The sequence below is a fragment of the Tachysurus fulvidraco genome, chromosome 5 (genome assembly GCF_022655615.1).
Source record: "Tachysurus fulvidraco isolate hzauxx_2018 chromosome 5, HZAU_PFXX_2.0, whole genome shotgun sequence".
Classification (NCBI taxonomy): domain Eukaryota; kingdom Metazoa; phylum Chordata; class Actinopteri; order Siluriformes; family Bagridae; genus Tachysurus; species Tachysurus fulvidraco.
This window is the reverse complement of record NC_062522.1, coordinates 32,440,579-32,456,635: the sequence shown is the minus strand read 5'-3', so window position 1 is coordinate 32,456,635 and position 16,057 is coordinate 32,440,579. Positions and strand designations below refer to the sequence as shown.

The window sequence follows — 16,057 nt, the reverse complement described above, 5'->3', positions numbered from 1 at the left end:
TTGCATCTGAGGCTATGAGCTGGATTCTGACATAAAAAAAAAAGGAGAAATGCAAAGAAAGAAAGAAAGAAAGAAAGAAAGAAAGAAAGAAAGAAAGAAAGAAAGAAAGAAAGAAAGAAAGAAAAATAAACAAGCAAAAGGAGCACAAAAGGACAGAAAATAATGACAAAAACAAAATAAACGAAGTGAAAGATAAGAATGAAGAAACAACGATGAAGGATAAAAGGATAAAATGTAAAAAACATAAGAATAGAATAATAAAGTGGGGATGTTGATTGTAAAATAGTTTGCTGTGTGTGTGTGTGTGTGTGTGTGTGTGTGTGTGTGTGTGTGTGTGTGTGTGTGTGTGTGTGTGTGTGTGTGTGTGTGTGTGTGTGTGTGTGTGTGTGTTTGTGTGTGCCACACTCTGCCACTAGGTGGCGGGGGTTGTTCTCGATGCATTTTAAAGTGTAGTGTAGACTGTAGGTTAAACTCCGAGGTAAACTCTTCTCACACACGCGCGCGCGCGCACACACACACACACACACACACACACACACACACACACACACACACACACAAAGCCTGAGCGCGAAGCAGTGTGCAGGATGGTCGTGTCCTCCAGCATGGACAGCGTGACCCCGCAGCCGGACCACGCGGTGGCTGCGCTCCCGATGTGCGGTGAGTTCACGGGATTCTCCCGGTTCCGCTGCACGCTGGTTCTGACGGAGTGTGAGCTCACGGTACAGAAGCACGGCCCCTGGGGGCGGAAATCAGGAACGGTAACAGTGTTGGACCTACAGGACTGTATAGGCTGCCGCGCGTACGGAGCCGAGGACGGACAGGACACGAGCGCGGGCTTGGCGGTGTATTTCTACCCGGAGAGGAGACACTGTGCTCGGCTGAGCTGTTCTGCAGCCCGCCGCAGAGAGGAGCTTCGCTTCCGGGTGTCAGTGAGTCCGGAGCCGCGTGTAAACCTGGAGGAGGCGCAGAGATGGAGCAGAGCGATCCGGCACGGCTCCTACCTCCGGACAGGTGAGAACCACATCACACACCGTGTAGGTTCACGCAGGACGAACACATACACACACACACACACACACTGTGAAACATAGAATACTTCCGTTTATGATGTTATCTGGGTTATTTAACATGGACAAAAAAAACAATAAGAAAGTAAAAGAGAGGTCGAGAGGACCAAAATAAAGTGAAACAGAAAGAAAAAAGAATGAACGAATGAGAGAAAAAGGAAGAGAATGTTTTGCAGAAGATAAGACAGAAAGAGAACTTACGATATTTGTTCAGTTAACAAGAAATAAAAGAAGGAATAAAGACAGAAACGAACAGACAAAACGACAGATCGAGAGAAATTAAGCAATGAAGAGAAAAAGACGAACGAATGAATAAAAAGAGCATGTGAAAGAAAGAAGACAGAAAGAAAATGGAATGAAGAAAGCTTCCATTGTTTATCTAAAAAAGGAATGAAAAAGAAAGACTGAACAATCTGGGAAAGAAAGAATGAAAAAATGTAACCTTGTCAGAGAATGTATGATGAATCAAAGACAGAAACTGTCAGTCTGACACACACACACACACACACACACACACACACACACACACACACACACACACCCCTACAGTGTTATTTATATGTCAGGCTTCACAGATGCTCGTTGTTCCAGTAACTCTACACTGTGAGAGCAGGTTCATCACTTCAGGGTTTAAACTCAACACCGCCGATGTTTCTGTTGTCGCTCTTTAAGGAACTTTGTTGGAATCAGGTGGAGCTGCATAACTTCATGGAGGTGCATTAAAAAACCATGAATCCTGTAAATCAATCTGTGTCACACACTGTAATCTAATCTCACCTCACAATACAACCTGTTCAATTAGTCACCATGGACTCCATCGCCATGGCACCTGAATGGAAAAAACTCACACTGTGAAACAAAACGTGCTAATGGACACTAAGGACATGCAGCGTTTTTCTCTCATCGGTGTCTACAGTAAGTGGCTCTTCTTTGTATCTTCTCCTGTCAAACATAGAGAAAGTACCTTGTTGTAAACGTTCGTGAGTTTAAATCCTGATGTTCATTTCCTACTAAATTGTTTTTTAAATCTGATGCGTTTTGTTAAGAATCCCGTGCGCGGTGATGCATATCGCATATCGTATATCGTATATCGTACCGTCGGCGTTCCTGGGACACGCACCAAAGTCACAGAGAGTCTGACTACAGAGACTGAGCCGTTTACCGAGCGTTTGATACCCGACACGTGATCAGACGAGCTCGGCTTTTCATACCGTATCGAAAAAAGACGATCGTCGAGTCGTTTGTCGTTTGCTAGGTGATACTTTATTAACACTTTATTGACACGGAATTCTTTCTCACACACGACGACGCATCACGAGTGACGTGACGCTGCTGGGTTTCATCGTGGCTCGTGGCGTCACACTTCACCTGTGAGTTCTGAGCGTGCAAACCTAAAACTGGATTCTGATTGGTCAGAATTATTCTTTTCAGAATCAGTCAGATTGATCAGAATTATAAAATCACGTTCTGAGTTCTCGTTGCCGTAGTATCGGCTCGTCCGCTCTCCTACCAGATTCTGTAAAGATCTTATTTATTTATTTATTTATTTATTTATTTATTTATTTATTTATTGAAGGAGTCTCCAGAGTCAGGGAGGGATTTGTAACATTTGCTCTAACGTTAAGGTTGTTTTTTGTTTTTGTCGTATTTTTAGTCTTCACATCCGAACCCCTTAAACTAGAGTTCCTGAGTTTATTCGTGTCTCTCTCCACACCGACTTGCGACGTGTAATTTATTCCGGGTTTGTAACTGAAGTGCGGCAGAAAAACGAGCAGCTTTGGTCGTATCTTTGGGTTCAAGTTTCCTGAATGAAATGTGACGCATAGAGTAAAAATAATCAGGCTTTTTTTTTGGGGAAAATATTCTGGGTTGTGGATCAGTCACGTTTTAAATTACATCATCATTTAAATCTAAATTCATAAAACCCATCGGGGGGGCACACGGTGGCTTAGTGGTTAGCACGTTCGCCTCACACCTCCAGGGTTGGGGGTTCGATTCCCGCCTCCACCTTGTGTGTGTGGAGTTTGCATGTTCTCCCCGTGTCTCGGGGGTTTCCTCCGGGTACTCCGGTTTCCTCCCCTGGTCCAAAGACATGCATGGTAGGTTGATCGGCATCTCTTGAAAATTGTCCGTAGTGTGTGTGTGTGAGTGAATGAGAGTGTGTGTGTGCCCTGTGATGGGTTGGCACTCCGTCCAGGGTGTATCATCGATGCCCGATGACGCCTGAGATAGGCACAGGCTCCCCATGACCCGAGAAGTTCAGATAAGCGGTAGAAGGTATAAGATGAATGAATGAATTCATAAAACCCATCTGTCCCGAAGATGTCATACAAAGTAAAGTTACAGATGTACCTCTGATACTGGAGACTCCTTTACATTAATGTCCAGTTTTAACTGTTTATGCTCTTTAAAGCTCGGTGTCGAATTATTGTGTAACTTCTCACATGATTCTCAGCTTGTCTGATGGACCAATCGCAGCTGATCGGTCGATACGTCAGAGTTATTTTCCTTGTAACTCGGATCGCATTGTTGCTTTATGCCAACAGATATGAAATGCTAGAGGTATGTGTTCAGTATCGTTCCTACTAAATCAATCGGTAATGTAGTGGTATGTGTTTATCGCGGTATGACTTCACACCGATCGTCATCGTGACCTGAAGAAATTAAAGGGAAAATTATTTCCACATGGTGCAGAGCTTTGTGTGTGTGTGTGTGTGTGTGTGTGTGTGTGTGTATGAGCATCTCCTGGAATAAAACAATTTAATCTTATGACTCAATCACACTAACTAAAGAACAAGATATATTGCATATTTAGCGGGTTGTGGAGCTTGGCATTCTCTGTGTCTGTGTGTGTGTGTGTGTGTGTGTGTGTGTGTGTGTGTGTGTGTGTGTGTGTGTGTTTGTATTAGTATTAGTTCACCTGGAATGAATCTGTGATTTCAATAGATCATTTGATACCCTGTGTGGTATCTTTGTTTAAGCACAGAAGCTCTCACTGGGATGTGAGTGTATTATGGGTTATGGAGTGTGTGTGTGTGTGTGTGTGTGTGTGGGTGTGTAGACCACATGCACATGTGGCTAAAACTTTCAATTTAACAGCAGAGTAATCTTCCAAAATACGTCCTATGTTTTGGCCGGGTTGCCATGGGAACATGAATCCCCTATCAGGTTTATGATTGGCCGACTATTGTAGCGCAGGTGGTGGATTTTTTGTTGTTGTTTGCAGGTGTACTAGTACTAGCTTGCAGATGCATTACTGTATACACACACACACACACACCCACACACACCCACACACAGGGTATAAACATCTGCTTTGTTAAAGGAAGTTCTGCTACACAATTAGACTTGATGACATTCCTCTAAAGATGTTATCATAATTGTGTGTGTGTGTTTGTGTGTGCGTGTGTGTGTGCTTGTGTGTGTGTGTGTGTGTGTGTGTGTTTTATGTCCTTAAACTGTTACGATCATCTTTCTGATCTTGTATAATTATTTATTTCTGAGTTTCTAGAGATTCTAGTTTAGAGCTAAAGCTGAGCACTGTACAGCAGGAGGAACAGGTTTAGCAGGTCACATACACACACACACACACACACACACACACGTACAGTTTCAGTATACATCGGCCATTAACCCTGTAAATGTAAAAAAAATAATAATAATAAGGTGTTTCCTTTTAAAGTTAAGTTAATTATTTAACAAGGTGTAATGAGGTAAAGATGAGAGAAAATCGCTGTTAGAGATGATGTCATGACCAGCGAAGTGAATGTCGTCGATGACAATAAAGTTAGATGTTGTGTTGACAAGCTTCACACAGATTATTAATGAGAAATGTATTTGCTGGGTGATTTGCTGCATTAAGTTTACACCCATGTACATGTCTCAATACCACATCCTGGTTGAGTAATCAGGGTAAGAGCAAAGTCGAGGAAGTGAGTGAAAGAGTGTGAGCTGTGGTGCTTTCATTCGGGGTGTGTGCGTGTGTGTGTGTGTGTGTGTGTGAGGCAAGAGAACAGTTCCATACCCCGCAGCGTCTGGTTTCATCTGTAGTGGCGGTTTTCCAGAACAGAGTGAAAACAATGACAGACGTGAAGTGAATGAGGTTCCAGAGAATCTCACCGGGTTTAGTTTTATTTCTATAGACCTGAGACCATGAATGACTTTTTGTCGATGAGAAAAGACAATGAAAGTGATCACAGTGAGCAACAGGAGCAAAACATCACCTCACTGTAGGTGAAGAGGTTCGTGATGCACTTTTAATAATTGGCTTTTATTTGATTTCATCTGTGAAATCTCCGAAAAGTGATTCATTGCATAATTTATTATAATATTAATATAAAATATTTATTATTACTCACTTTTAAAGATCGCTTTTCAAGATTTAACGTAAAATAATTAAATATGATATTTCTTATACGATTTTGCATCCTGGAAATTTAAATAACGTTGGAAAATATGATGTAATACCGAGAGCAGGATAAATTATAAACGTTTTATTAGATAAAAGAAAAGACCGACGTTTTTTTATTTATTTTATAAATGTTTTTATTTATTTAGTGAACGAACAGTTACCATGGAAACTTTAACATATTTATATCGGTGTCACCGTTACGGTCTCCTTATTGTTTTGTTTTGTTTTGTTTTTAGAACAATTTAAAAAGTAAGAAATGTTTTTTTTTTCTGCTTCTGCTTCTGCTGTAAAACACAGGTTTCTTTAAACAGGTCATAGCGTAGAGACAGACGTCTGGAGTCCCCAGTGACAGAAGCTTCTCGCACCGTCTCTTATTCCTTACAAATCTTTTGTTTATCGACTTCCACAAACATCGTTACCGAGCCTGATCTTTTCCTGAATCTGTAAAAATCACACTCCAGGAGGTTGAGTTTTAACGAGGAGGCGTTGGACATCCGGTAGAGACCCCGTTCATGTCCTCACAGGTTTCTCTGTCACTCCAGGCAACCGGACCTCGAGATTAGCGCTTACTTAAGAGAGCAGACGAGTCTGAGGAGCAGGACGTGATCCGGTTCCTCCCGGTTCTGTGTGTGCTGAACGTCAGGGTTCTGTCGAGAGAAATTCGAACTTAGAGAACGTTAGAAATTCGAATGTAAATGTGTCACTTGGCCCATTTTATGTCTATAAGGGGTTCTATGGGTGCCAATATTTCTGAGCGTGTGAAATGGAGACCGAGTGTATTGACAGTGTGTTGATGATGTACCATTAAACTCAACCCGTGTTGGATTGTTTACTTTATAGCTGCATAGTGAAGAAGGATGGAATTATAGCATGTGTCTCACACACACACACACACACACACCTCTTTTTATTCAAAGCAAAGATGACGATATCGAGAAGATATTCCAAACATTCCTGCGTGCGTCTTTCAGCGAGCGTTTGCGGTATCGGTTTGTGTGTTTCGGCATGTCTGTGGCACTCAAGGAATGACACTGTACATCCCTCTCTCTCTCTCTCTTTCTTTCTCTCTGTCTGCCAGGTGGTGTGTGTGCAGACATGACGAGTCCCCGCAGGTTCCTGGTCCTGATAAATCCTCAGAGCGGCAAAGGTCAGGCCCTGGCTCTCTTCAACAACCATGTGAAGCACATGCTACAGGAAGCCAACATCACATACACACTTCAGGTCACAGGTGAGAAATGTTTTACCGTGTCCAAAATAAAAATTTTAGTCATTCAAATAGAGCAAAAGTAATGGCACCCTGTTAAAAGGGTGAGGAGTAAGTGTGTCCCCGTGGTAGCCGGGCTGCAGTGAAGGAGGTTCTCTTTAGTCACATTTTAGTCACGTTTTGTGTTTGTTCAGGTTTGTGGGTGTGGCTAAATATAAACGAGTCTTGAACTAACAACACTCGCTAATTTACAGGTGATTGACAAATGAGTGCAAAGGAAGCAGCTGCTGTAGGAAGCTACGTTCAAGTATTTGCTAATTAGTTGTTTTACCTTGCAAACATTTTTACAAGCAGCAGATTTGTTTACATTCCTGGCTGTTCTGTGATTGGTCAGGAATTTGTTTTTCCTGAGGGGAGTTTTACCTTCGGCAGGTCTTTTTAGGTGCCTTTTACGAAAGAACAAAAAAAAAAAAAAAAGGACAAACCCTGAGCAGGTCACAGAGACATTAAATTAGTTATTTTACACTGGAATATTCCATGAAAAAGTGAACTGGGGCTGTTTGTGTCTCAGAGCTGATATGAACACAGCGAAATGATCGTGATTTTACTCATCTGTTCTTCGGTGCTGACTCTGTTTTTGAGACCGAGCCACACTGACGGTCCGAGACTGTTCTTCGAGACTCGCCTCAGTCTCTTACATAACACCAAACAGTGACACACTCACACTGACCTGAGCACCACTGTAGGGAAGCAGAGTAGTAGAGTGTGTCTTTGTTTAACCCAGGCTATGTGTGTGTGTGTGTGTGTGTGTGTGTGTGTGTGTGTGTGTGTGTGTGTGTGTGTGTGTGTGTGTGTGTGTGTGTGTGTGGTGTCATGAGAGGTTAATTCTAAATCATTCTGCAGGGTAACTGAGTCCAAACAAGACTCATTTTTTCCCAGAATAGCAAATTACCCCTTTTATTTCTGCTATTTCAGAGAGAGAGAGAGAGAGAGAGAGAGAGAGAGATTCGTTGCTAATATGAAATGCTGTAATGTCAGCCAATGATCATGATGTTCCTGACCCCAAGTCATAGTTATAAAATGATTTACTAACTCTTTTAATAACGACACCAGTATTAGCGCTCTGATATCTTCGGGCCTATTCATCCAAATCTGAAAGCCTCAGCACACTTGAGGCGGATTCAGCGCTCGCTAGCAAACACAAACTCTGAAGTAAAACTGTGACATTTTCTGGTGGTCAGTGAGGAAGTTATTTTTTATCTAGCTCCAATTTCGCAGCACTTTCCATTCTTTTTGAAAACTGCAGGCTACACTGAGCGACATAGGAGGTAACAGTTAGGAAAATGATCGTTCTTTAGTCACGTTACTAGGGTACAGCTAGCTAGATAGCTAAAACAATAGCTCATCGATAATTCATGGCAATATTTTATAGCTAATCGGTCGGCTCAGACTGTTTATTACCAAATAGATCTAGCACATAAGAACATATAGCTAGCTAGCTAGCTAGCTAGCTAGCTTGGTGTTCATGCACATCAGCTAAGAGAAAAGAAAATCATCATTCACATAACTAGCATACATGTAGCTAGCAATAGCCGTTATATAGCTAATCAGCTAGTCATAAATGTTTATCACTAAAACAAAGTTTCTGATAGCTAAAATTAATTGCTAGCTGTATGCTAGTTGATGGCCCGAAAACTAAGCCGTGGAAAGTAAAAATAAAAAGAGTTTGTTTCAGATGGAGTAAATTAAGATTTATTTTGAAACTCACCATGCTAGTGTAAATAAGCAGAAGATAATAGCTATCCAACAGCAGTATTAGCTATCTAGCCTGGTGTTTATTAGCAGTATTAGCTATCTAGCCTGGTGTTTATTAGCAGTATTAGCTATCTAGCCTGGTGTTTATTAGCAGTATTAGCTATCTAGCCTGATATTTATTAGCAGTATTAGCTATCTAGCCTGGTGTTTATTAGCAGTATTAGCTATCTAGCCTGGTGTTTCTTAGCAGTATTAGCTATCTAGCCTGGTGTTTCTTAGCAGTATTAGCTATCTAGCCTGGTGTTTATTAGCATTATTAGCTATCTAGCCTGATGTTTATTAGCAGTATTAGCTATCTAGCCTGGTGTTTATTAGCATTATTAGCTATCTAGCCTGATGTTTATTAGCAGTATTAGCTATCTAGCCTGGTGTTTCTTAGCAGTATTAGCTATCTAGCCTGGGGTTTATTAGCAGTATTAGCTATCTAGCCTGGGGTTTATTAGCAGTATTAGCTATCTAGCCTGGGGTTTATTAGGAGCACAGCTGTTACTCTTTACAATAATGTGTGTTCAGTGTTGAAATATTCATTATTAGCAATTTTGCAAGCAGCAAATTAGACAGTTGGAGATATTGATTATTTCTGGCCAGACAGTACATTCAGTGCCAATAAACCATTTCTGCTGACTGTCTGTACACATTAGCACTTCTTTTCAAAAGTTAATTATCCCAAAAGCATACTAGCACAAAGATCTCTATATTTTTTTTCAGCACCAGTCAGCTTTTATCTGTAAAGCCTGGTTTGCTTGTCTTTTGGCTACTTGCTAATCAGCGTTAGCTATCAGGATCATTGTCCTACAACTCATTTTGGCAGAATCACAAAAAAAACAGGAGAAATTTGGCCTGTAGCCAGTGAGTCAGAGTCGGGAATTGTTTTTTTAAGCAAAAGTCTGAACCTCTGTTCCCTGCATGCTTATTGGTTTAGAGTTTCTTATATATTTGCACCCCTTCTTCTTAATTTTTTTAATGGATGTAGCTTATGCTAAAGGAGACAAAGAGCACTGCTTAGCGATGTCTTCCTCGTCATAGTTTTTTTGACAAACTAGACCCTTTCGCTTTTTTGGTGCTTTCGGCTGACACATTTCAGATGGTTTTGAGGTTAACTCGATGTGTTTGCTCTATAAATTCTGAAAAATATCATCTTTGTCAAGGACTCATCTATGGTTGGTTTTCTTGCCCTTTAGAAATAAAGAATGTCTCACAAAATTTGTTTCTTATTTTGCCCCAGGTCCATAAGAAGCTGGGGTCAGAGCCCAGGGTCAGATTTATATGACATCCCTGTAGGATTCAGGGCCTTCCTTAAGGGCAGGTTGATAAAGCTGAGGCCTGTCCTCCAGACCTTCTGATTAGTGGCCCATGGCCTTAATTACAGAGACAGCACTTTAGCTTTGCCTTGGATAAAAGCATGTCCCAAACAAATAAGCGTAGTAAGTGAAGTCATTTCAGAGGCATTCGCATTCAGGACCTGAAAGCAGTTAGAACTGAACAATCCCTCCACTCTTAGATGTGCTAGAAGTAAATCCAGGTGATGGGATTACCTCGAAACTGATACTACACTGAGCACAATGGCTACAGACAAGGAGGAACTTTTTAATGAAACTTCTCCTGTCCCTGACCCACTTTCAGTAGCCTCCACTCATTTTCCTGTAACCCAGGCACTTTCTCAACTTCCTCTAGCTTAAGTTTCCCACTACCTCATGTTCAGGCAGAAGCTCTGTGTAAGGAAATGCGATGTGACTGGACTGATAACGGCCATATCGATTCCCCGCCTGCCTTCACAGGGACATGTCAACGGAAAGGGAGGAGAATCTGATGCCTCCCTTAGGGGCCAAGCGTTATGTTGCAGCTAGTGGAAGAAACTGCAATCTCCCTCGTTGGCGAGCCCCGCACTCTGAGACTTAACAAGCTGAAAAAGATCAAGGCTTAGCATGTGATGTTTTGGGACAAATGAGGGGCATTCATGAGATAAGAGCTCACAGATCTATGAGATAATAGCTGACGTGTAAACACCGCTAACAAATGATGTCATGCATTGTAGTTAGGCATGTTTGCAAGACTTCTGAAAAATGTCCCATGTGGTAACTACATCACTAACTACATTCGCTACATCCTTCCATACTCCAACATTTAATGCTAGCATTTAACATTGTTTAATGTAAGTTTGTGGCGGGCACGGTGGCTTAGTGGTTAGCATGTTCGCCTCACACCTCCAGGGTTGAGGGTTCGATTCCCGCCTCCGCCTTGTGTGTGTGGAGTTTGCATGTTCTCCCCGTGCCTCGGGGGTTTCCTCCAGGTACTCCGGTTTCCTCCCCCGGTCCAAAGACATGCATGGTAGGTTGATTGGCATCTCTGGAAAATTGTCCGTAGTGTGTGAGTGAATGAGAGTGTGCGTGTGCCCTGTGATGGGTTGGCACTCTGTCCAGAGTGTATCCTGCCTCGATGCCCGATGACGCCTGAGATAGGCACAGGCTCCCCGTGACCCGAGAAGTTCGGATAAGTGGTAGAAAATGGATGAATGAATAATAAGTTTGTACAAAATGGATATTGGCTCTTTAGCATAAATAGACACAAGATTAGCCCTTTGCTGTTGAAACTCATTTTTCTAACAAATTCAACTTTCCACATTCCTCTTTTTACACCAGAGACATTTCTGCAAATTATGTCTTCACGTGTTTTTTTTTTTTAACCCAAAACGCCTGACAGCTAACAGCCTTAACACCACCTTTCTCATCTGTGTTCAGAGCATCAGAACCACGCCCGTGAGCTAGTACGAGAAGCAGACCTATCTCAGTGGGACGCCGTGGTCATCATGTCCGGAGATGGTCTACTGTTTGAGGTTAGATCACTGCCAGCACATTCCTCAGTCCATAGCTACTCCAGACACTCGCCAAGTAAACCTCAGAAAACAGACGCATCCCTATACCCCGAGCCTGGTTTAGGAATGTGCAGTAACTGGCAGGTTTAAATGGATGTAATGTTAGGAAAAAATTTCAGGACTGCTTTAAGACCTCACTACTGGATTAACTTGCAGTGTGCTTACATATTAATCTAGTTTCCAAAAAACATGAGCATTTAAATATCACTATACTGTATTACATCTTTTTTTAATCACAGTTTGGGTTTTTGTAGTTTTAGGTGTATTAAATTGTATAAAAAAAAAAGTGAATAAATCAATATTTAAATAAGAAAAGAAAACATAAATCTTGATATTTGTCGTACAATTAGCTTCCAGCGAATTGGCAAAGATACCGTACGCTGTCCTCAGGGTGTGTGTTCATAATCCAGACAAAATAGCAAAAATTACTCTGCTGGGTTAAAAGATGATTGTTAATTTGTAAATCGTTGAGTAATATGAAAATTACAAGAACAAACTGAGTAGTATGTAAGAACTTTCTTGTAGCTTTCTTGTCCACACTAAACCCACTTCCTCTCAACAAAGTAGTGTTGAAATGCACATTAGCATGTTTGGTCTGGTATAATCCTAACGCCTACAGCATGTCTTTTGTATATCCGCAGGTCGTGAACGGGCTCATGGAGAGGGAGGACTGGGAGAAAGCCATTCAGACTCCTCTCGGCGTACTGCCCGGAGGTTCAGGGAATGCGCTCGCTGCGTCGATACACTACTATTCCGGGTAAGACTTGCACTCGGAGGATGTGCTGGCTCAGTGGGGAGATCTTATTGATCAGACGGCCCCAAGTACGTAATATTTCTGCCGTTGTCTTTACTCAGAAATGCAAGGAAGTTACGTGAATATACTAAGTGGTCAGATGCATAATTTATTAGCAATACGAGGTACAGAACAATAAATAATAAAGCTGGCACATCATGGAGGCTTAAATAAATCAGCTGATGACATTGTGAAGAAAGTCTGTGTGGAACTCCCCATAGAGATTGATCTAATTACCCCTAAGGCAGACTGTTGGCTTGATGGACAAATAAGGGGGTTGTTCCTCCACAGGGATGGAGTCTCTTTGTTCTCAGGTTGTTGATATAATCCGGCCTTGGTTGTGTTTTTAGCAGATTCTGAATGATAAAGAATGGGATCTTGAACAGGAAAACACTTCCCTTATAAGAAGGGAAAACAGATTAATACTCAGAAAAAGAGCCAATCTCTTTTATCTTTCTAGATGGCATAATAAAGCAATAAAATCCCTCAGGTCTGCAAACTTTTATTACTTTTATTAAAAACACGCATTCATTTATTTCTGTCGCAGGTCAAAGCCGGTATCTGGTAAAGAGCTGCTAGTGAGCTGTGGCTTCATGTTGTGTAAAGGCCTGGTGTCACATCTGGACCTCACCTCAGTCTGCCTGGCATCCAACCAGCGCCTGTTTTCCTTCCTGTCCCTCGCCTGGGGCTTTGTGGCCGATGTGGACATCGAGAGCGAAAAGTACCGGCACATGGGTGCTGCTCGCTTCACCATGGGGACTCTAGTGCGCCTCGCCTCGCTGAGAGTGTATAAAGGGAAGCTGGCATACCTTCCTGCCGAGGAACCTCAAGCCCCTTCAAGCTCCGATTCATCAGAAGTGTCCTTTACCGATGGTTCCAACTCGTGCTCGGTTCATTCAAGCAACTCAAATTGTCAGAATCACTGCTTGCACAATTCTTGCAACTCCAACAATGCCCACAAACCCAACTGGGCCAACGAGTCATCAGTGACCTCAAAAGGTCCCACTGATTCCCTCCTTGTACCCTTGGACCAGCCTGTGCCAACAAACTGGTCTGTAGTCAAGGAGGAGGATTTTGTTCTGGTGATGGCAGTGTACCAATCCCACCTTGCTGAAGACTTAATAGCTGCTCCCGCATCCAGACTGGAGGATGGAACTATACACCTGATGTATGTTAAAGCAGGAATCTCACGTCAAGCCCTCTTGCGCCTTTTCCTGGCCATGGAGAAAGGTACCCATTTGAGTAAAAACTGCCCCTTTGTGGTGTACGTTAAGGTGCGGGCACTTCGACTGGAACCTTATGCACCCAAAGGGATCATCACTGTCGACGGTGAAGTAGTAGAATATGGGCCAGTGCAAGCGCAGGTCCACGGCAGACTTGCCAGGATAATAACCGGATAGATTTGTACAGAAAAGGCTAGAAATGGTCGACGCATAGAGTGAATCGAAGACTGCAGGGTTAATTAGCAATAAAAAGAAATGATGATTGCTAGTTCTTTATTTATTGTTAGAATCGAAGGAATGGACACATTATTGCGCCAGATAGAGCGTCCTTTCTTTAAAGGAACGCTTCTACTTAAAAAAATGCTAACTTTGCCGATAACGAGTGGGCTTTAAAAAAGATATCTTACGCACTAACATACATAGCACTCAGTCTACACAAGGTTTGACTCGTTATTCAGTCTGAGCATCTTAGCATGTGAAGGAAGACTTTGTCTTGGAAGCGAGGTACTACAGATTCCAAGAGCGATGACGTCTAGTGCGCGAGTGACGTCTGCTGCTGTTTTAAAGGTGCTACTGATTGTAGTGACAAATCCTGGAAAAGATTGAAGAGAAAATTATTTATTTTTTATACCTCTGTTTTGTACACGTCATGCTGTAAATTAAATCTGGAGATTACGAATCGGCTGCACGGGGATTCGTGTACAGTGCTTTCGTTTTTCAGATTTTTTTTGGTACCTAGTGCCATCGAAATAAATTTTTTCTAATAAAATATGAAAGAAATTACACATCCACACATTGTTCTTTTGGGAAGCGAGTATCAAAAACTTGTTCATTTACCGATCGACGTCAGCGCCCGATGCGGTAACATTCTGTGTAAAAATCAGCAAAGGTTATGTGACAAAAAGCTCATCAACTTTTTTTTTTTTAGTTGCTTTTTATAAAAATTGATCCACAATGTTAGCCGATCTTATTTCCTATTTCGATTCAGATTTGTCGGTAACGTTAGCTAAATAGCAAATTGGGTCGCTATTCGACATTCAAAATTTGTCGAATTTTTTTGTTTCGCAATTAAAGGAGATAAAATTGTTTGGATTCAAATTTAGATTAAGGGATGTTTTGATTTCTAAATTTGGCCAGGTGATGCTAGAACACGCCGAGAACACAAATGAAAGCATTGTACCGGATTTAATGGCATTCCTGCAGTTTAATCATTGATAAACACACCATCTCTTTTTGCACATGTTTTGGTGGTATGATTAGCTTCACATCCGTCATCACCAGGGCAGTTCATGTTGACCCACGATCACATAATCATCTCCTTTATAAAGTTTGTTTCGATTGGCCAGACAAGGCCCCTAGCCACGTTGTGAAGTCACTGGAAATAAATGTGACCACGCTTCTGACTGATCCCACGCATTCTTACCATTTTTATTGTGAGGTCATATAGGACAGGTCTGAGAGCGTGATTGGGGACACTAACATTGATTTGAAGGCTGCACTGGTTCACTTCCAACACCCCTTCCTCCATCTTCAAAACACACATTCACTCCCACACACACCCACCCTGTCTGAAGGCCCAGCTGGTTTGCACTGATTACATCCCCCCATCATCTAAACATCAATCCCAGCATGCACCTTCTGTTTATGACTGAACCAAGAAGAGATTGTTGTATTTATTACTCTATAATGTATACATTCATATATTAAATATGATAAATAATAATATGTAATAATGGACTAAGCTATTAAAAGTTGTTGTGGGTGAAGTGACGCTTTAATCAGGGAAATAAAAATCAGAGGTGCTGGTCTTCTGCCAGGAGCGTAGGGTGGGTGGGTGTGTGTGTGTGTGTGTGTGTGTGTGTGTGTGTGTGTGTGTGTGTGTGTGCACGCACGCCAGTGTTTTAGGGAGGGGTTGTTTACTGACAACTAAAGCTATGTTAAATAACCAGCACATTTACTTTAAACACTGGTTTAGAATTAACACTGGCTGTTGAAGAAGCTTGGTACACATAAACAGCCTGCTATATCAACATACACAGAGATATAAATAAGCAGGAGATACTGTTTCTTACAGACTTGTGTGTTTGACTTTATAACTTTATTACACTTTATTTAACACAATAATTATTTTAGTGTTAAAACCAGCATGTGCCCTCAGTGCATCATTGGTAATGACTCTGGTCACTTAATCACGAGGGATGTGTAGAATTTACGACCGAGCCCTGCTGTTTTTTTTTTGTTGTTTTTTTCTGCCGTGCACTTCACTATGGGATCGACCAAAGGTCATGACCTCGCCCGTTTCCTCTGGGAACGAACCGATCCTTTCAAACGGTAGTGAGTGAGCATTTCAGATGTAGAACCTTTGAGTCCGATCTGGATTTCTGTTCTGTTCAAACGATTAAATGCGGTAACACGGTCTTAGCTCGGACCTTTTCCGAAAGCTTAGCCGGCGATTTATTTTGTCTAAACAAAATGAGTATTTGGAGAAAACACGGAATCGGATGCTATAAGCGCGTGAACGAAATTAGCCGTAATTCGGTGACTATAAACGTCGACCGTTATGACAAACCATAATCACAACGATCCACATTAGCCTTGAAAGATCTCATCGCCTTAAGCCTTACGAAGCCCAGAATTCAAACCGGTCTTGTTTTATTTCCTTCATTGTT

At 41.8% G+C, this 16,057-nt stretch overlaps 1 protein-coding gene across 1 annotated transcript in view; it reads left to right on the top strand.

Annotated features, from left to right (window-relative positions):
* Window positions 1-514: 514 nt before the first annotated feature.
* Window positions 515-16,057, top strand: part of LOC113663689 (sphingosine kinase 1) — a 16,349-nt gene continuing 806 nt past the window's right edge. Inside the window, exons 1-5 of the mRNA XM_027179088.2 lie at window positions 515-1,014; window positions 6,560-6,709; window positions 11,239-11,333; window positions 12,014-12,129; window positions 12,713-16,057. The exon at window positions 12,713-16,057 is cut by the window's right edge and continues 806 nt beyond it. Coding sequence (XP_027034889.2) covers window positions 588-1,014; window positions 6,560-6,709; window positions 11,239-11,333; window positions 12,014-12,129; window positions 12,713-13,565 — 1,641 coding nt within the window. The 5' untranslated portion in view covers window positions 515-587 and the 3' untranslated portion in view covers window positions 13,566-16,057. The remainder of the gene's footprint in view (window positions 1,015-6,559; window positions 6,710-11,238; window positions 11,334-12,013; window positions 12,130-12,712) is intronic.